The sequence below is a fragment of the Parus major genome, chromosome 7 (genome assembly GCF_001522545.3).
Source record: "Parus major isolate Abel chromosome 7, Parus_major1.1, whole genome shotgun sequence".
Taxonomy (NCBI): Eukaryota; Metazoa; Chordata; class Aves; order Passeriformes; family Paridae; genus Parus; species Parus major.
The window spans coordinates 4,365,658-4,386,476 of NC_031776.1; the positions used below are offsets into that span (position 1 = coordinate 4,365,658).

General features: G+C 39.8%; 1 protein-coding gene across 7 annotated transcripts in view; it reads left to right on the forward strand.

The window, feature by feature from the left end:
- Positions 1-20,248, forward strand: part of KANSL1L (KAT8 regulatory NSL complex subunit 1 like) — a 61,436-nt gene extending 41,188 nt beyond the window's left edge. For 3 of the 7 annotated variants that reach the window (XM_015634473.3, XM_015634475.3, XM_015634474.3), the window contains exons 7-15: positions 2,745-2,907; positions 6,067-6,177; positions 6,582-6,716; positions 9,078-9,202; positions 10,046-10,170; positions 10,978-11,032; positions 16,181-16,293; positions 17,740-17,893; positions 18,490-20,248. In XM_015634473.3, coding sequence (XP_015489959.1) covers positions 2,745-2,907; positions 6,067-6,177; positions 6,582-6,716; positions 9,078-9,202; positions 10,046-10,170; positions 10,978-11,032; positions 16,181-16,293; positions 17,740-17,893; positions 18,490-18,738 — 1,230 coding nt within the window. In that variant the 3' untranslated portion in view covers positions 18,739-20,248. Of the gene's footprint in view, positions 1-2,744; positions 2,908-6,066; positions 6,178-6,581; positions 6,717-9,077; positions 9,203-10,045; positions 10,171-10,977; positions 11,033-16,180; positions 16,298-17,739; positions 17,894-18,489 lie in introns of those variants that run through there. The other 4 variants (XR_001522753.3, XR_001522754.3, XM_033516038.1 and 1 more) reach the window with 4 other exon arrangements.
- Positions 20,249-20,819: the final 571 nt, after the last annotated feature.

Consider the following 20,819-nt stretch of genomic DNA (forward strand, 5'->3'; position numbering starts at 1 on the left):
TTCTTCCATTTCACTTCAATAAAAGTTGAATCACTTTCTTTGAGTAAAATGCTTTAATTCCGGTGCTAAGGGCTTATGAAATTTTTTCATCAAGAGTTGATTTAGTCAACATTTCTGAGAAATGTCATGATTTCACTAATTCAGCATTTTCCAGTGGAAGACTACTCCATCAGAAATTTAAACCAGATCTGGTAGCTGGAAACACAGATGCTAACAAATTTCTTAGCTTTTTTTCCCTAGCAGCTTCACAGACATTCACTTCTATGAAGTCTGTATTTTCATTTGGATTACAAACTGGCTTAATGAAAGATTGCATTACTTAGGTGCTGATGCCAAAGCATTCAAGGCACAAATTCAGACATAAGGTTTTGTAATTCCTACCACAGGCAAGATGAAGAAAATAATATTACATTTACTGATATTGCCAAATGGATTTTAATATAGTTTCAAAATGGATTTTGACTGTGAGGTTGTTTGCCCATGTATGCATGTTTTTGAGATGGCTCAGCTGTAATAATCTGGATGAGTTTGGGGCTAAAGTGAATTAAAGCAAGAAAAAGTGAGTAAAGACTAAAGGTCTGGATGTCAGAATGTCTTTGTCTTATCTATATACTTTCTAGGTAATTTTACTGTTTAGTTTTTTGGGAATTTCTTTTTAAAGAAGGAGTGAGAGATTTATCTACTGTAATGTGAATTCACCCCTATTAAAAAAAAAGGACAGGCAGAAGTGGTGCCATTGCAGCTTAAAGAGTAGAGATTTAGTAGATTACTTCATTTCTAAAACCCAAATATCAAGAAGAAATATGCTTTTGTGCATTTTTGAAAAGCAAGCCCTTAGTGCATTGAGGTAGAGCAACTACCTAAAAGCTCTTGAAGCTTTAGTGTAATGATCCATATAATGGGAAACATTAAGTTTGCTTTAGCATTTATCCCTCTAGTATTTCCAAACATAGGAGCCAGTTCTGCCAACACTTTATGGTTGTTTAAAATTTAACAGATGAAGAGTCCAGACATATATATGTCACAAGAAAATAACAAAACATTGATTTGAAGGAGTCTTGGGCTAGGAAAGAATTCTTTCCAAGTTGAAAGCACTTGTGCATACACCTGTGTGTGGAGATCAAGGTGGATTTAGGACTGTTAATGTTTTCCTGGGGGGGAAAAAAGAAAGTTAAATACAAGAACCTCCACCCACCATCACTGTGTTCTCTGCTCCAGCATCATAGCATGCTGACTTGATTTTAGTGGTTTCTGAGATACAGTACCAGCACAGAGAACGCTGTAACTGAGAGGAAAGGAAGAGATAGAAAGGGGAACTTCTTAATGTAATATTTCCTGAGATAATGTGGGTTGTGAATGTTGGTGCCATGTGGCACAAGGACTGCTTTCACTAAGTGGAGGGAATCCTGTGTGGTAGGTATAATTGCTGCATCACTAATTCATGAATGGCAGTGCTAAAGTGCAGCCTGGTGTATTTCAGGCAGGAGAAGGAGTTTTATTAGATTCAGAAAGCAGAAGTACAGAAAATACAAGTAATGTTCTTTGATAGTCTCACCTTTGATGCTACACATTTCTATAAAAAGTCATAAGAAAATGTCATATTCATTCTTACCGTTTTTTAAACTGGAACTGTTTTCTAAGGGTTGATAAATGTGATTGTTGGCACAGTGATAGGCTTGAGACCCCCCCTAAGTACTCTAGTGTCCCTTTCTCTTCCTTCCCATTTGCAGGATCTGCAGCATTTAGTAAAATATCAGAAACCTATAGAAGCCTTTGAAAATGTCAGTATCTTTGGAGTTACTACCACAAGCCTCCAGTAAGAAAGGAACTTATGCCACATCATTTCCCTGAAGTACATTTCATATCACATTCTGAAGCACAGACTACTGTTTGCTGCTGTCTTGTGTCATCACATTTACTTCTTTCCTTCTTTCAGAGCTCAGTCTATGGCCTCTATTGCTTATTCCTGCCCATTTTTATCCTGCCTATTGCCTCAGTCCTGCTGACCTCACATCTACCAGTTCTGTGCCATCCATCATTTTACCTTCCATACTTTAGCAAGCATTGCAGCCAAGCAGCTAAATTAATCTTTCTTTGCACCTCTCCTTTCTAGTAATTCCTGTTTCTACCTGTTAATCAGTTCTTGATGCATCCCTCTTCATGTTTATTGCTGTATATCTTCTTTCTGATGCTTATCTGATGTTTAAATAATGAGGTAAAGACTTTGCCTTTTTGGTTTGTGTAAGTACACAGTGTGCTCAAAATGTTCAATATCATTTCTTTCATTAAAATGTGTGGGTTCAAGGTACCTAGAGCTACTAATGCTAAGAATCTTACTAAGGGGATAAATGAATGAGACCCCTCTATTTAGTCTGCTGTTAGGTTTGTTTGTGCATTTATATCATGCCTGTTATTCTGGAATCAAATTTTAAGGGGTGTTTGTTTGTCATCAGATAGATCAAAAGAATTACTGGAAACAATTACATTTTATCTGAAAGCTTTGACAGCTGTTTCCTGGTCCTAATTGAAGGAGCAGTTTGTATTCTTTGTATTGTGCACTGTTGTCCATAGTAAGTGAAGGTAAGTCACATTTAGACTGGAGATTGTTGGAATATTATTCCCATTCGCATATTAAGAAGTGCCACTCACTGACTTGTTGGTTTGTTGGTTTTTTCCTCTTCTGGTCTAATTTGAAAGACATGGGTAAAGGAAAAATTAACCTTCATTTCTGTGTATTCTTGCAGACTCTTCCATCTAGAGATGCCTCCTTTCCATATAAAACTCAGTTGCCATGTGTGGTGCCAGCCTCCACTTTCAGCAGCAGTGAGTACAGCACAGAATCTAAAATCCTTGATTATGTGCAAGAGCTGGACTCTTCCTTCCATCCAGTCTTATCATTCCCTTCAGGTAAGTAATGCCATGACCCTTAACAGAATGGTTGTGCTTGTGACAGCTCTAGAGGTTGTGGACTAACTTGTCTTTTCAATGATTTTTAGGACTTAGTTCTCTTAGTACAAAACTTCACACTATCAAAATACATGAGTTTATACTAAATGAAAATCTTAACTTGATCCTGACTTTTGGAAAACACACATTCTAGGTTTCCCATACTAGCAATGTGCTTGTAGCTTTGAAAGACTGGTCATGAAAAAAGGTGTGCTTGGGTGTTTCATAGTGTGTCTAACTGTGTTAGTCCTTTAGAGATGGTGCTTTTGCCAACACATTACCATACCATGCTTGTGTTGTTTTCACAAGTGATTTTCTTTCTGTTCAGGCCCTTTGGACTAGGTCTAGAAAGCTTTATTTAAGTTTTCTAACTATTTTGGTGATTTTTTGATTATGTTTGAAGTTTTATGGTTTCTTGTCATCTGATCTTTTAGTCTTTTTGGGCAGTAACAGTAATATTGTCTGTGACTCTACCCTGAAATTAGTGCAGGTGCAACTTGACAGCACTTGGGACTTCAAAATAACAGCCTAAATGCTGTTGTCAGCAGAAGAGATTGAACTTCTGTGGGATTGTTTTTGTTTAGGAAAAACCTATTTCCGAGTAGTTAGTGACCAGTACAGGAATTATGCTGTCCTGGTGGGGCTTCTTTGCCACAAAATAATTCTCAAGGTGAAGCTGGGACTTGCATGGAACTGTTCTAATCTTTAATCAAGCCCACTGTCTTCCCAGAAGGACAGTGTAGACACTGCAGCTTTGTGTTAGGAAGTCAGGAATTAACTTAAGGCTGGGTTTTGGAGAACTTGTCACTGGCCTGTAGAGAAGACCCAAGTGTGGGCATGGAATCCAGAGAAAGCCTCAGCTGTGGCAGTTTGCATCCCATGTACAGGTTAAAGAGGAGATTATTGTAGGAGCAGATAGGAGAAATGGTTTCCTTGCTCACTCCCATAGTGCTATAGCAAACATCCCAGTCAGCAGAGATCTGTTGTGGACAGAAAAACACCACCTAAATCTTTCTTCTTTTACACACACTATCACTTCCCCTGTGACTCTGGCAGCCCAGCCAGACCCCAGGGGTTTAGACATCTGTTCAAGGACAGTCTGTGCTCCTTGTGTTCATTCTTACCTCCCTCTTAAGGGAGACTGGGGTGTGTAGCAAGAACATTGACCTTTTGTTTTCTCAAAAAAAGCTTTGTCATCATAAAAAACCCTAAAAAGCTTTGGACTGTTCTGTGGCTACTCTTGGAACTTCGCCAGGATGGAAGAGAAAAAATTGTTTTTAGCTCCATTCCAGTATCAAGAACATATTTCTTAAGGAATATTTATTCTCTTTTCCAGGAGCCTTGCTAATAATAGTTGAGACAGGGAAAAAGTACTAGACCTACTATCTCTGTTCAAATGCACTCCTCATTTTTGAGGGAGGCTATATTCATGCTTTACTTTGTGTTCTTTGCTATCTCTACTTCCTCATGAAAACTAGTCTGACATTTTCTTTCATGTGGAAGAATTATTGTGAATAAATGCATGGGAGAAATTTTCCAAGTTGTAGCCTGCTTCCATTTCATGTTTTCTTTGCAGCTTTCTTTTCTGCCCTTCCAGAGTAATAACTTTCCTTAAAATACTGCTTGTGCTGTGCCCACATCTTTATATATAAAAATTGTCAGCAGAGTAAAAGAAAAGGGTTTTGCATTAATTTTCTCTGTATGTTAAAAATACATTGTTGGCATTTGTTTTATTTTGGAACTCTGGGAGTTGGATATTTTTCGTGTGTGCAAGGAGGGATTCAAGATTCAGATGTAATTCTCTCAACTTGGTTTTTCATGTGGTTTGCTTTAAAGGTGAATCATAATTTGCAGACAATCTAGTAAATAGTGCAGTGGGACTGGCTAACTGATGTACTCTTTTCTGAAAGCATAGTTGTCCCTATTTCAAAGTCTTTCTTCCACTGTTTCCAAATTACCAAGGATCTTGACTAAAGATGTGTCAGTGGTTGCAGTATGGTTTTAACATAACAGCACCTCTTTCAACCTTGATAACTGGAAAATTGTAGTTTGTATCTAAGAAGTTTGGGTTTCTGGTATTTCTGCACCTAGGCTGTGGATTGATTGAAACAAGCACTCCTGCCCTTTCAATTAAGATACCAGAGGACATAATAAAAAATCTGAGTCATCCAGGTAGTTTCCCAGGTTAAAAAAACAAAAAAAATCCAACCAAAAAATAAAAAATACCAACAAAATAGGAGAAATGTTTTGGTTCTCTCTTTACTTAAATGTTGTGACTAATACACTTTTCAGACCTTTTTTGTTTACCTTGGGAGTGAGAAACAGAAGAAAAGCCTTGGGGTGTTGTGACAAAACAATCTAGTTAGATCCCTATCACATTGAAAAAAAAATTGTTCTTTTTATTTGGCAAAATATGTCAAAAGTTTTTGTCCTGGCATGTTCTGAAGACACATGAGGCTAAGACTGTGCATAAATATATGTCATTTAATGCCCACCCTTGGGCCCTGCCCACAGTTCTCATTCTGAATGTACTAGCTGTCAAGTCTATTTCTTATATTGACACTTTTTCAATTAAATTTTGCTTCATTCTTGTAATTTTTTTTTTTCCAGAAAGGCTTTTCAGAGAGAGGTACTTTTTTTAAGCCTTTCTGCCTTACAACAGGTGGTAGATTCCTTACCACTTGAAATGTTTTGCAGGCTAATTCTGTGTTAGAACTCCTATCAGAATTACATTGCCCTGGTATAGGGTTTTCAAGGGAGACAAAGAGGGGAATGTACCTTGAAAATACCTCTAGGGTCCCAGCAGTAATAAATTCCAAAAGCATTAATTACTTGTGCAGAAAAGGCTGAATTGAAGCATCTTCACAATACAGGAGACTGTGCTCTCTGCTGTGCTGGGTTTTGTGAAGGAGCTGGTCAAGAGGGAAGACCCCAGTCTTATTCTCACTCAATACCCTCCAGAGTCTTTCAGTCCTTAGTAATATTACTCACAGATTATGTTGAATGTGTTGGGTGAATCAATGCCTAGATCTCTAGTGATGATGCATAATTCATTGTCTCAGAGATTGCCATATTTCTAATACAGACACTATTCCTTTGGGTTTCTGCTTTGTTTATTAGATATTCCTCTTCACATATACTTTGAAACATTATTAAGGAAGGATGACATCAAAGGAGAACCTGCTGATACCTCATCTCTGGGAGGGGAGTTTAAAGTATCTGCTGACAATGGTATGTAAAGCAAAATATTTTAGTATTTGCAAGGCCATGTTTAACTTGGGAGTGGGAAACAGAAGTTTCTGTTTCTGCCATGAAGTGGTTCAGTTTACAAACTTGTCACAAAGCAGGTTATCAGAGAAGGTAGCTGAGTATGGCTTTAGGTGGAAGAGGAATCTCTTCAGACCCCAGTGTCAGGTTCTCCTTAATTACACTGAGATGATCTCAGTGAGGTGTAGGAGGATGCCACAAGTTGTGGGAGTTTGGACCAGGTGCCCAACTGCAGTCCTTTTTCTGTTTGGATCCCTAGCAAAAGTTTGGGGCTATTAGAAATAGTTCAGCAGTTGAGATTTCTTGTAAATTGTACCGATGAAAAGTAAAGTAATTTCTCAAGTTGATACATGCTTTTTCTGTTACAGACTATAATCCACATGTTTCTGTCAAACAGTGGAGCAGTGGCTGTTTGTCTAATTCCAAATCTCAGTTGGTGTTAGGAGCACCTGACCAGCTGTCAGAAGGAAGGAAGAAAAGGCATCTAAGTGAGACAGCAGTAGGTAAGAGAAAAATAGCAGTGCAAGAGGCTACTACATCTTTTAAAATATGTACTATATGAATATCACTGGGCTGAGAATTAACAGTTCTCTCCAAAAAAGATAATGTTATGAAACTTATGAAGAAACAGACTTAGAAGACCATGAAAAAAAATTTGCTATTTAAAGCATAGTAATAATCTTTCTTCTTAAATGTACATACAGAATGAGCCAAGCTGCTGTATTTTATTTTATTTATGTCTTAAAGAAAACTGCTCAGCAGTTCAGCTGTGTTCTGATACTGGGTGTCATTCTTAATATGAAAGGGGATTTTTAATAGTAGTCAGTGAAATAGACATTACAAAGTTATCTGTTAAGTCATTAAGTCAGTGAAGCATTTAGTATTCCTGGCAACTTCGTCCACTGTATTTCATTTGTTGTGTATGTCATTTGTGGTTCTGGATCCCTTCCAGACTTTAAGAGGACTTGTGGATAGCCAGTTCTTACTGTGTTTTTACTTTGTTACCTTTCTGTTTTAAACCACTGAATCTCTGCTTCAGCACTTGGTAAATTAATTGGAAGTGCCCTAACAGTTCTGTAGAATATTGTGATAATGTAGGGATAAAAAATTTAGCATACCACTGTAAAGATAAATGGCATCTTACCTTTCCAGAGAGGTAATCTCCAGGTTCCTGTTAGAATGCAAAGCCTAACAGATTCTGTTACAGATTGATTTATGTAACTTTTGGAAAACCTTTGGCAAAACTCTTCACAAGACATCTGAAGAAAATAAGCAAGAGGGGAAGCCATATTAGTTTAAAATTTCCCTTAAGAGTTAAAAGGTATAAATGATCAGTTAACATTGTGGAAAAATTAACTGCTGGTGCATTTCCAGGCAAAACTCATAGCGTAATGTTTTACTAGAGGTGGAAATACAGGAATTACTGCAGAGATGAATTAATAAAAAATCACCATCTAGGATTAAAACAAACCCCAAAACCCACAGTCCACAACCCCAAAGCAAGGCCACCCAATTAATTAGAAAGTTTTAGGAGAGAATATAAGCTGTTTGGGGGCACACTGAAAACTGGTTTGGATTTAGATAAGCGTTGTCCTTTGAATCCTTCCTCTTGAGCCGTACAGCAGTGCCTTTGCTGTACAGCCTTCTCTTACACTCTGTGCCTATCTCCAGCAGGGTGCTGTGCCCTCTCCCCTTTCACCAGCAGTGATCCTGTTTTCCCTGCCACCTGCTGCCCTGATCACTTCCTGGTCCCCTAGAGATGGATGCTGACACAGTGTTTCTCAGTTTCCCTAAGTGTAGTCATGAACACTGAGATCAACAACTGGAGTTACTTGGGAGCACTAGTAAGAGAGAAAACATCTTGCTGCAAGCCTTTTGAAGTTACCATTAGTCTTCTGACAATAGTATTTAGGTTTTTTATAAAAGGAACCAAAAAGAAATCTTTTATCATGAGGTTCATCCCAGTCCCAGAATAGAAAAAAACTCTTCTGTGGTGCATTCATGAGTAGGAGCACAAGTTCTAGCTTATTAGTGCTATGGGTGTAGTACTACATATTTATTCCTAATTTGGGCTCTATCTAGGAGAAATTATCCATGAGGAAGGTCAGCCTAATGAACAAGGCCAAAAATAAAATTTGTGTGCAGGGAGTTGTAGGGCTGCATGGGAGATGCTAGTTCATGACCTTGACCCAGTCTTCAGGATCATTCTTACATCTTTTCCCATGTTTGAATACACTCATTCTATTTGTTTGTTGGTATATTAAGTCTGAGTTCTCCTTTCTTACTGGAAATTAGGTAGAAGGAAATCAGAACAGGTGGGTAAATTATGAATCCTGCTAAATGCTGGTTATACTGGAACAGAATGGGAGTAAACAGGAATTACAGTTTGTCTGGAGCAGTGATGAATCAGAAGAAACTACTATTGGTTTGGAGATCTAAATTGATTTTGTTTGTTACCCTTGCTGCCAGTTTTATCATTTATTAAGGAAGAGACAGGGAGAATTTGTGAGATGCACCCTGAGTAGAGAAGTGCTGCTGGGGAGCAGGGGGAATCTAAGTCAGATTGCATTTGCTGTGTATTGTAGTCTATGACAGCTCCTGAACAAAAGAGTAAGGATTTGCCCATATGAAGCTGGTTCCATGAGAAGAAATCCTTCTTAGAATAAGAGACATGAGTTTTGTGGAACAACAATGACAGGATGAATAGCAAGTGTTTATTTAGATGGCTTTTTTTAGTATCCAGTAAATTGTAAGTGGCTCACTGTAGGCTTCTAGAAATGACTTTACTATTAGTGTGTGGAAAAATATCTGCAGTCTAATAGCCAACAGCCGGTATGTCTTGTTTCCTGCTATTTTTATGACAGGCGAAAGTAGCTCTCAGTTTGAGACCTTCTCCTTCCAACATGCAGAGCCCAAGTCCCACAACAGTTTTACTCCCACGAGCAGTGTCAATGCCATGTCTCGGCCCACTCACAGCACTTCATCACAGGTAAACCAAAAATACGTCACTGTCGCAACTGATACATCAACAGAGAGTTGTGCAAATTAACAAGCCAAAGCCACGTGCCTTTTACATCTGATTTAGTGTCATATGACAGTGCAGAGCATTTTCACAGTGAATTAAGTGGATTACACTAATTTATTCCAGATTGAGTATGTGGTGTTTTGAAAACAGATATTTGCTTGTAAAAGAATTTTGCAGATCATGTAACTGGAGTGCAAGTTTGATTTATTGGCATTGTGCATTTCTCTTTTTTTTTCCCCAAATCTCATTAAATATACCATGATTTATGTTCCCAGTTTGTTGCACTTACAACCCTTTTTTCTTGTTTCAGCTATATAAAATGGCTTCATGGTGCAAATAGTCACAAAATTTGTTAACTCTCAGTTTCCCTATTTACAACCCCTTGTGCAGAAATACAGGCAAAGTCCCTGCTGTATAATTTGTTGAGGAGCAGCAGAACTCTGGCTTAGTGTATAGAAACACATTATTTTACTGGAATTAATGGTAAATTCACAACAAATTCAGACTCAGGTCCCATGGTTTTGTTAAGTATTGTGGTACACTGGTGCTCTGTAAGTCATGTTTCAATGCAGAGTTGAGTTTAAATGTGTGTCCCACATAGTTTAGACTATGTCCCACATAGTTTAGACAACACACACTCCTTTATTCCCTTGAGTTGATCATCATCAAAGAACATGTAAATGAGCACTTTTGAATAGTTTCCATCAAAGTTCAGGCTTTCTCCTTGTGAAGTTCTGATGGTTCTTTGCTAATATGTGTTTCCTATGATTTAAGCTGATGTCCTTGTGTGTTGATTCTGTTATTCAGCATAACTCCAGGAGGAGGTTGAGAAGTGAGAGCTCCTATGATATAGACAACATTGTTATTCCCATGTCACTGGTGGCACCATCAAAGTTGGAGAAACTACAGTACAAAGAAATCCTTACTCCAAGGTTTGTTCATAACCTCTTTAATTGCAAAGACATGAAAATGAACATGAGAACATTAAGTAAGAATATACTTTACATGGAATTAAAAAATGTAATAATATTAAAGATGATCTTTTCATGCTCTTGAGTTTTTATCTGTGCATTTCAGTTCATGTGACTGAAGTGGTGGGAAGACTGGACAGCTGATAGCACAGGAGAAAGAGTCTGATATACGCAGGGATGTGGCAGATGCACAGAGTGGCTAAAAATAAAAGTGGATTTATATCAGTTTTAATTATGACCTTTAATATATCATAAGGCTGACAAGCTCTGAATGGGTTTTTTTTGCTGTCTTTTTTTGTGTGTTCATAAGAAAGTAGTAAATTATTTTCTGTGACTTAGCAGTAATGGATTCATTTTTTATTGGGTTTTTTTTAGCCATTCTGATACAGTAGAATAAGCTTACTTCTTTCCATACAGTGTAGGCCTACAATCCATGATTCTAGAGACCTTTTTCTCCTTTGTTTTAGGAAGAGAACATCTTTAAATTTCAAAACCAGAGTAATGGGTCTTCTCTGCTTACTTCAATGTCCTAATAGCATGTTGCTTGAAGTGCTAAATGTACTTAATCTGTACTTTAAATCCATAATATGTATTTGCTTTTTTTCTTGTCTCTTAAGTTGAGAAATATTATTACAACTGTATTGGATATCTTGAAGATATCCTTATCCTTTAGGAAAAGGAAAGGTTAGATACCTTGTTGGGAAATGAAAAAATAAATTTGTTATCAGCACCTTAAACTTAATTTGATTTTCCTTATTTTATTTCTAGCTGGAGAGTTGTTGAACTTCAACCTTTAGAAAAATCTCAAACAGATGAAGAAGAGGTAGGCTGTATTTTAATTAAACCACTAGGTTTATTTAAAGTAGAGACAATATATAATTGGGGTAATTGGTACATACTTTCAGGAAACACTGACTTCATACAAATCCCAGTAAGTTTCAAGTTTCAAAAAACAAAGTATTAAGTATCAGATTGTGAAAATGTGTCTTACCCCTACAGTGAAGATAGAACTGCAAGTATACCATTAATACTCCTTGTTCCTTGTTTGTCTGGCTCTTCTGCCCCTTGCTGCTGCACAGTCAGTGCTCTCAAAGGGTCCCTTGGGTCACACTCTGCCACCCTGCTGCTGAGCCCTGTAACGCTGCCTCTCCCAGTGTGACTGTCTTCTGGGGCCACCAGTGCTGTCCCTCCCTCTCATCCTCTCCTTCTGTGGCCAGTTCCCATGGCATGGTGCTCTCCATATGGTAATCAGGCATCTTGCCTGTGGGTTCAGCAAGCTTCCTCAGTTTTTCTTTTCAGTATTTGTTTTCCTGCTGCCCTCCTGCTGGGAACAAACTTTTCTGCATTGTCAGGAACAACATAACCGTCAGCATTTCCTGCCTGCCTGATGAGCTAAGTTTGCAAATCATGGACCAGTTTTGCTTCCTCCAGACATAAGAGTCTACCTTTTTCTCCAGGGAATGTCCATGGACTTTGCAGCTGGGGGTCCCTTTCTCCCCTAATCAGGGGCTTGAGGCATTTCCTAACCTTGGGGTGAATGTACCACAAAGTCTGGTCTCTAGGCTGATTTTCTGTCCTTCCAATCTTTTTGTGGCTTCTCTTCCAGAAACCTGTCAGTTTTGTTGTCTTTTGGACATCTTTAATCTCCCTCCAGTCTCTGCCACTATCACCAATTTTAACTGTAGGACTTGTATTCCTGCCTTTAGGAGAACATGACAGCTCTTTACCTGGTGTAGTTGCACTTAATCTGGCAGCATACGCTTGGGTTGGAAGGAAGGGAAGAGCTTACTCTGTCCCTGCCTTTTCCAATGCCATTGAGAAATTCCTATGAAATCTGTGGTCATATTTATGTCACTTCCACCCACTGACTTCTGGGTTAGTACCATCCCAGCTAGCAGGAAACACGCCTGTCCTTCCTTTGTACTGCAGAGGGCAAATTCCACACACAGGAGAGCTCTCCTGCAAGGATATTTAATTAAACCATTTGGAATAAAGGCAGCAAGGGCACACTGTCCCTTGTGCATCTACTGTTCATTGCTGTCTTCATCCTGGTGTCTGGGGGGGAATGAAGAATTCCAACAGTGATTTGCATTCAGGGCTTCCAGGAACTTGCATGGAATCGGTGGATTTCTTGTTTAGATTTCAGATCCCATAGAGATGTGGGCTTTCTTGTGCTTTTAGTGTATTTTGCTGAAGGGACTTCAAGGTCTCTCTGAATCTCATGGACAAATGTGTGAATTAGCAGCCCATCCAGTATATCTGTGTTTGGCATGACTCTCAATCCTGTATGATTCATCCTCTGGCCAGGAAATAACTTGAGTTAACAATACAGCAGCTTTGCCTCCTGCTGTGGCCCACTGCTTCTGTATCATCTATCAGCTACTGGGTAGAACAAGGGGGAGAGATATCAGACAGAGAAAAATGCTAACGATATTGTTTGTGTAAATCATCCTTTGCCAATTTCCCCCTTTCTTTTGAGATCACATTAGTTGGGATGTTTTTCAGAGTACTGAGAAAAGGTGATTGATCATAATTCTTCAACTTCCTTTAGCTTTGAGCAGTTACATTTGCTACTGTAAGATTGTGAAAAGACATGAGCAAACAGCACCATTGCCTGTTGGCATTTTCTGTGCTCATGTTCTGACACTCTTGAACTTGCTCCATGTGCTGAAGTCAAGGCAAGCCTCAGTAGGTCATCCATGTAACACAAGGGAAGGCAAAACATACTTTCTGCTTTTATATTCAATGTTCTTTTTCTCTATTTCACTGCATAGTATCCTGTGGTGGTGTTGGAAATGATATAACTTCAAATTTTTTTTGTGGTACTACACAGCAATTTCTTTACTTCTCTATCCTCTGTACAGCTAAATTTAAAACTTCAGAGTTGTCCTTGTGTCAAGCAGTAGTCAGGGATTTCTGACACTGTATTAACTTTTTTCTTCTTAATCTTCATTATCTTCATCTTGATCTTTGTCTTCTTCTCTGTCTTCTTCTTTTAGAGGCTTTCAGTTGAACAGCCCATATCCATGCAGCAGACCTGCATCCAGCGTTTACTAAGTTACAAAAAAATGTGGGGTCCCCAATTTGTCATGCTCCACATGAGCCACACTTCCAAGGATGGGAACTTGCAGCACTTTCTGGGAATCAGGCTTATTCATTGTGGCTTGGAGAACAAAACACTTACCTTTTATGGGTGTGTTTTTGTTCCTGGAAGTTTTGCCTTATAAGAACAAAATTGGCAATGCAAAAGTTAATCTACTATCTATGTCTGCTCTATTACTTGCTCTAAAAATACTTTCTGGAAATGGAACATTTGAGTTTCCTGGTTTGCATGTATGAATTTGCAGTCTTATTGCTTTAAGGCATGGGAGGGTGTGGCACAGGTTTTCCTGTTTTGTTTTGGTTTTAATTTGTTTTGCCCAGCCTAAAGCTTCTGGAAAGGCACAGTTGTAACATTCAAGTTTATTTTGTAGTTGTTTTAGTAATGACAATTTCTTCAGAGTAATTCCTTGTGGGATTAGTTTTGCATAAGTGTTTTCATGGCCTATGACTCAGAGTTTCCTGTGGTGCCAAAGAGTGAAACACAGATTTTGTTGTTTTGAGAACCTTTCAGAAATATTCCTGGTGCTATTCGACATTAATGCACAGTTTGCTGGAGTGTCATGGGGGGATCCAAAGCTTAGTTTTCTTTGAGTGAAATCATTAGACATGCCTCACAAACAGGCCTTTTCTCTCAACATCCCTGCCAGATCCATCCACTGAGGAATGACACTTCCATTGTCCTTTTTCAAACTAACCTTAGTGAGAAAAAAAACACCAAATTTCTCCTGTTACAGAACTCTAAATTAATCTAAAGTTGTTAGAGGAAATGCTGGGGAGCGGCAGAGGCTGTAGTGAGCCAAGTAGAGACCTTTTATTCTGATGTCATGAAATTTTTATCCATAAAACAGATAATGATTTTTAAATAAGAAAATTTACTGTTCAAAAGAATAGGGTAGAACTCTTTTTAAATAAACAAGTGGTTAAATATGCTGTCACCAGCTATGGAAAACAAACAAGGCTTACTTCTGTATTTTTCAAAACTCTTCACTTGGAGTGGAATGTGGACTTTGATTTTTGAATGGAAACTTGTTAAAAATGAAGTTTCTTCCCAGCATGAAAAGTTTTGGCAATCTGCTAAGAAAAGTATTTTCAAATTGCTAAGTTTTTCTTTCTAAATTATCTTTTGTTTCCACTTCAAAGGATATCTGAGCACAGAAAAATCCTGAATTTTCCCCAATGGAATAACACTCCTGTAGTTCATAAAATTGTCACTTTCATGCTATACGTCATTGACCTTGGAAAGACAGAATGTGAACTGAGATGTAGCCCTGTTTGGATGCTCTCCAAGTGACAGAGCTGCTGAATTTCAGAGAGAGGAGGAAACCCATTAAGTTCACTTGCTTGAAAGGAAACCAGCAGCTAACAAAGTGGTTTGTGTTTAACATAAATAAATAAAAGCAATGAAGGAGCCTTCAGCAAGGAGTGATGAGATGAGCAAACTAAGCAGCCTGTTTGTCTGAAGGTTCTTGTCAAGTGCTGGGCTGAGGAGGAGCTTGGCAGTCACAGGCCAACAAATGGGTCCTGTGTCTGATTCCAATCAAAATGAGCCTTTGGGATCACACTGATTGGTTGTGATACTTTGTCATTGTACCCCTAAGGGCTGTGAACCATCTCAGTGCTGAGAAACTTTATATGGGGATGGCTTCCACAGAAACACGACAAAGTGGAGCACTGCCAGTGTCTCTATGGCACTGCCTGGCACTGCAGTGAGGACCCTGCATTTGGTTCTCTATTTTGTAGGCTCAGTTGGAAGATAAACAGTGTTACTTGTACAACACTACTGAGGATTTTGCTTTAGAAAAAAAAAATGCAGTTTATGTTACATGACACCCCCAATTATTAGTATAATTCTTGTCTAGGACTGGCCTGACAGCTTCACAGCTCCTGTGACCAGGAATTATTCTTTCCAAGAATTTCTCAGCTTTTGAGTCAGGACTAGCTGGCATAAAATCCATGATTGCAGCACTCAAATTCCTTCTGCCAACCTCAGCTTTTTAGGTGAACTTTGAATGGTTTGGAGCACTTTGAAACAACTGTGAGCTGTACTGGAGAAACCCAAAGCCAAGAACTCCCCCTGCCATCAGGGGAGTGAGGGGGAAGGGCAGCAAAGTGCTCCTCAGCCAGCCCTGGCTAAGGAACAAACTTCTGCTGTGCTGCCATCAGAGACACACAGATGGCACTTTCACAGTGAAAGTCAGGTGCAATACCTACATCTTTTAGCTAAAAAGCTGGCTCTTGTTTTACTACAAACAGGTAATTATTGCATTAGGGCAGGTTTAAGCTGTACTTGGGATCATGCAAGCCATTGGGTAAGAAACAATATCTTAAAAGCAGAAGCCATTTTCTGCTTGGTTTCACAGCAGGAATGTGGCACCTCAGGTTCACCAAGTTCCTTTCTGTGGAGTTATCAAAGTCCTTGGTGATCTCAAACCTATTTCTCAGTGCTTAAAGAGCACCTGGCAAATCCTGCTGCTCCCAGCCTTCTCCTAACTCAATCTCTGGAAACTGTTGGAATTTTTGCTTGTCTTTATTATGCACTTTTAACATTGCCTTGATTTGCAAATGAATACTTGTCCTCTAAATTTTCTGCCTCTCACCACGGAGGAAAATGTGTTAGTTGCATGGAGGGGGTGTAACTTCTATATCCATTCTGATAAACCACAGACATGTAAAGAAATAAAGCTAAAATGACAGCACCCCATGCACCAGAGCTCTTGTAAACTGAATGCATGTAAATGTGCCTTTGTAGTGAAAGCATGTATTGTGTTGCCTCTTGTTGTTTGTTGAATAGACCTTTGCAGAATTATGTCTAATACTGGCTGGTGGTGTTTTAGTGCTGTTGATAATGCCAGCTCTCCCTGGGTTACAGGTAGAAGACCTGTCAGACAAAGCTTTTTCCTTGCGCCACACCAAGTACGAAGAAAGAGAGCGCATGAGGTGGTCGCTGTGGGAGCAGAGCCGCTGGCCCAGGAGGAACAGCAGGCAGGTGTATTGGCTTTGATAAGAGCCTTCCTATTGAACCTGGTGTGGGTTGTGGTTACAGGAGTGTCAGAAATGCTGTCACAGAAGTTAGAAACACCATTCATTAATTAGACTCATCAGGGACAGTACCAGGTAGGTTTAACTTCCAGCTGGTAAGAGAAGGCAGTGCTGAGGCATGCATAGTGACAGGAATGGGACATGTTAGTGACCTGGCATTACTAAACTAACACCTTCCTCCCTCACTGAACACAGAGCTCTGCTAGCCTGTGCCACTCCCAGTCACTATGACTTTAGCCACCCAGTGTATCATGAGACCTTCTTCACTCACCTGACTCCGATGAAACCCCACAGTGTTCAGAAAGTCTTTGTGTGAATGGTTCATTCTCACAGGCTTGCCATCTGCTGCAGAACTCAGCAGATTTAAATGTAACCACTAAAAGTCTTGCAAAAAGTATTGTATATCGGAAAAAAAAGTCATAAAGCTGCATCTGCAGTTTGGTCCTGAGAAAAATGATTCCCATAAATCACTTCACAATCTGCAAGGGCAAAAAGCAGCCTAGAAATGTTGGGGTAACTTTTTCTGCTATTTATTATATGCTTGTGTCTACTCTTGTCTGAAGTGAACCATGACACTAAGAAAAAATAGTCAAAATAGTTTTTTTAAATGCAGGATAAAAATAGAGCTAAGCCATATTGAGGAATTTTATTTTAAGCAATTCTGAACATAGAACCTCACAACTTTAGAAAGTGTTCTGAAAAATAAGAAGTTCTGTATGTACCTTAATTTGGAAACTGTGAACTCCTTGGTAAAATCTTAGTGCTGCTTGAATTCAGAAGCAAACTGTGCATTGACATGAGCAAGGTCAGGCTTCCACCTGGCATTTCAGATGCACGCCACTATTTTATATCTAGTTTAAATTTTGATTAAAAGTGAGGTCAAGATTTTTAATCTTACTACATTTTTGATTGCTTTAGACTTGATTCCAGAGCAGAAGTGGTAAGGGGGAGCCCAAGGACTTGTCTCTGGAGATGCACTTGGCGCAGTGCTGACAGTGCCATTTGGAGCCCACGGGCTTCTGTGGGTGATGCTGCTCTCCCAAGTGGAACAGCCTGTGGCTCACTGATTTCTTTTGTCCAAAATCACAGTTCTGATGAGCATGTGGAGCAAGATGCAGGAGTGGGACCAGTCACTAGCTGTCTGCAGCCAGAGTGTGCCTGTCCTATCCATTTTATCCACTTAGTTCCTCCACATTGTGCTTTGCTTTGGCTCCAGCCGGCAAGGTCAAGAACCACACCAGTTTTCCTCTGCTCTTTTGGTTTAAGCAAGCAGAATGGAGGTAGCATGTGTGGAGAAACTGAACACTTCTAAAAGAAACTGTGAACTGCTCATGGCAATGTGAAAGGTTAGGGAGTAGCTCTTAAAACTCATTTCCAATTCTGCACTAGATCTTACAGCAAAAATGCTGATGGTCGACACAGCCAGGACTCAGTGCAGAAAGACCATTGCGCTGCTGACCCTGCTCCTGACCCAGCTTCGGAATCCCACAGCTCTGGTTGTTCAGAGATGGCACCACTCTGCAGGGAGAGCCAGGAAGAGAAGGTGGGTGCTTCCAACAGCTTCCAAGTCTGGTCAGTTCTTCAGTGACTATAAAGAAACCTGAAGATATTCTCCTGTCTCACTGATCAGAATCTCAGGCTGTCACCCTAGTTAATTTAGTACTCCTGTTTAGACCTACGTTGATGTGCTTTGTAAATTAACCCTAGATCTGTCAACAAGTAAAAGTTTCATTGCTCAGTACACATGGCACATGTTTTTGAGGCAAATGTGGAAGGACTGGGTTCAGGCTGGGGTTCTTTTAGGGGTGTTGGCCAAGGTTCCAGACAGGTCTGGTCATTAGGGGTCAAACATCCTGATGGTTTGGCATTGTGTAAAAGAGCTTCCTTGCCTGGAAGGGTTTGAGAGTAGGTCTATTATTAGTTCAAAACCTTACACAGCCAGCTTACATCTTGGTGCCTGGCAGTGTTGTATTCTTTATCTGAAGAGCCCTGCAAACGTTGTAAAGAAAGACACTTGTTTGTTACTTGATAGCAAATGATTCTGCACACAGTTAATCAGTTCACACTCAACTAAAATCCCTTTTTATCCTCTATACTCTTTTTTTCCACCCTCACTCCTACTCTTCTGCTTCCTTTCAGTCTGGGCTGTGGGAACTTCGAGTTTTTCCACTAAGAGATGAAGAGGTTGAAGCTTTACTGTGCCAAGATCAAGTAACGAATCAGACTGAAATGTCAAGTGCAACTTTCCCCAGCAACTCTCCCTGCACTCCAGGCACACCCACTGCTTTGCCAGACAATGGCTATCCACCAAGAAAACAATTTACCCAAGAGTCAGAAGACTGCAAAAGTGTTTGCCTGGGAAGCAACAGTACAAGGAAACAAAGGTGACAGGGAATAATGTAGTTCATTAAGAAAGCCAGTTAAGGTGGAGAGAAGTGTAAGGTAAAATCTCTCGTTCACACAGCATATGACAGCACAATTCAAAACCTTTATGTTAGCTGCATATAATATATTTTCTTTCTTGCTTTGCAACAGGCAGGATAAATCCCAAAGACAACACTTTCTTCTTCCTGAACCCCAAGAGAAAGTAATTATTTCAAGCTGGAAGTCTAATAGTCTCAATGTCGGGAGTGGGCGCACATAAATTGCTGGCACCATTCACTTTCTGTTGTCATATTGCCACATTTGTCAATAATCATCCTTTTCTGTTTGTTTGTTTTCAAATGCATATCTGGTTCTAGTGAACTCTGGTGCAGCAGATGCTGTCTACCTTATCCAACAACTTCAACTGAACACAGAAAAACTACTTGAAGATAGTGGGGATAAGAGTTAGCCTCAGATTATTTCCCTGTGTGGCATGACCATGGGGCAAAAACCTGTCTCTCTGACTGCTTGTGTAAGGTAAGGACAGGTGAGAACCAGCAGTTCAAACCAGGGGATCTGGAAGCCTTGCATCTAGCTTAAGTCATTAGCAGAAGTCAGCTCTCAGCAGTGCCAGGGCACATTCCATATTGAAGTCCTCAAGCAATAAGGTAGAAGCAGCCCACTGCACTGCAATAGCCAGTGTATCTGACACCCAGGAAACAGGGTCTCTGCTTCAGGCCTGTGGGGAGGGAGAGGCAGGAGCAAAGAGGGGTCGAGCCAAATCAATGATACAGCCCATGGAACGTTGTGGTTTGGATCATCTTACTTCCTTAGTCCTTCAGTAGCTAATGAGGCTCATAATACTTAGCTTTAATATGTTAAAGTCTTGTTCCAATTGCTGTACAGTGCCTTGTAAGAGTCTCATAAGTATGCCAACATTTGGTGACTAGCTGCAAAGGAAAAGATGATTGATGTCTTGAAGAGCAATAAAAAAAAAAAGCCCCAAAGCTTTCCATTGTGATTCTGGATAGATTTTTCATTTCCCAATGCATTCACAGTGAGAAAACAAAGGCAAGTTGTTCAAACTTGAATCTAAATAGCTTGGAATATATCTGCAGTCCCAAGAGGTATTAACAAAGATTAAACATTGAATGTAGGTATAATCCATCAACAGGCAGTTTTTCTGTGTAGGACAGTTGAAGGCAACTTAACAGGAGTCTCTGTTTTTCGTGCAGTTTTCTTCCATGTGTAATACCTGGAATGGCACTGGACAGATGACCGAGTTTTAGTGTCAATTTATTTTTTTGGTCAAAATGACAGGAAATACACACTGGGCATATGAAAACAGTTCAGTAAAGTTTCAACACTACAACCTATTGCTACATTGTAGTTTATTGCACATTCTGATTATTTTTTTTAAACACTTTTTTAACACTGGTTTGTCTTAAACTTGAATCTTGCCTCAATGTCTGATATAATAATCTTTGATGCAAGGTTGGTTTTTTAATTAAAAGTTATTTCTATATATGTTGTATATAGTCTGAATTTGATGGCTTTTTAGAAGTGAAGAAGTAGCAGCAGTACTTGCTCTTGGCCTGCAGACCCACTGCAGCTTTGCTGTGGTACTGATGCTGTGCTTATGGCATGAGGCCAATGGCCCCTCAGTGCCTCAGTAAAGAGGTGTGTGTTGCCCTCTCTCTTGCCCTGCATGTGCACCTGCTTCCAGGAAAAAGTTTCTGAAAGGTCAGAATCCCAGGTGTTTTGCAGGTCTTTTCCATACCCCTGTCTACTCCATAGGAAGCCTGATCTGATCCGCTCTCAGCCTGCCCTGTTGTAAGGTATGGGCTTCCTGTGTTGTCTGATGCCTGGGGCAGAGGGAGGAATTCCTGCACTTTAGGAGAGGGGACAGACCAAGTAAAGCAGCCAGCCAGGCCAGCTGCCTTCCATGTCCTGAAAGTGCTGCTAGGAAGTAGAAATATAACCCAGTCTGTTACAGGAGGGTGTTAAAAAAGAGGCCAAAGACCCCTTGTGTCATAGGATCTGGGTTATCCCAGTTTGGCCAGCCTGGGGAACTGCAGAGCATGCCCACACTGCAGTTCAGGTCC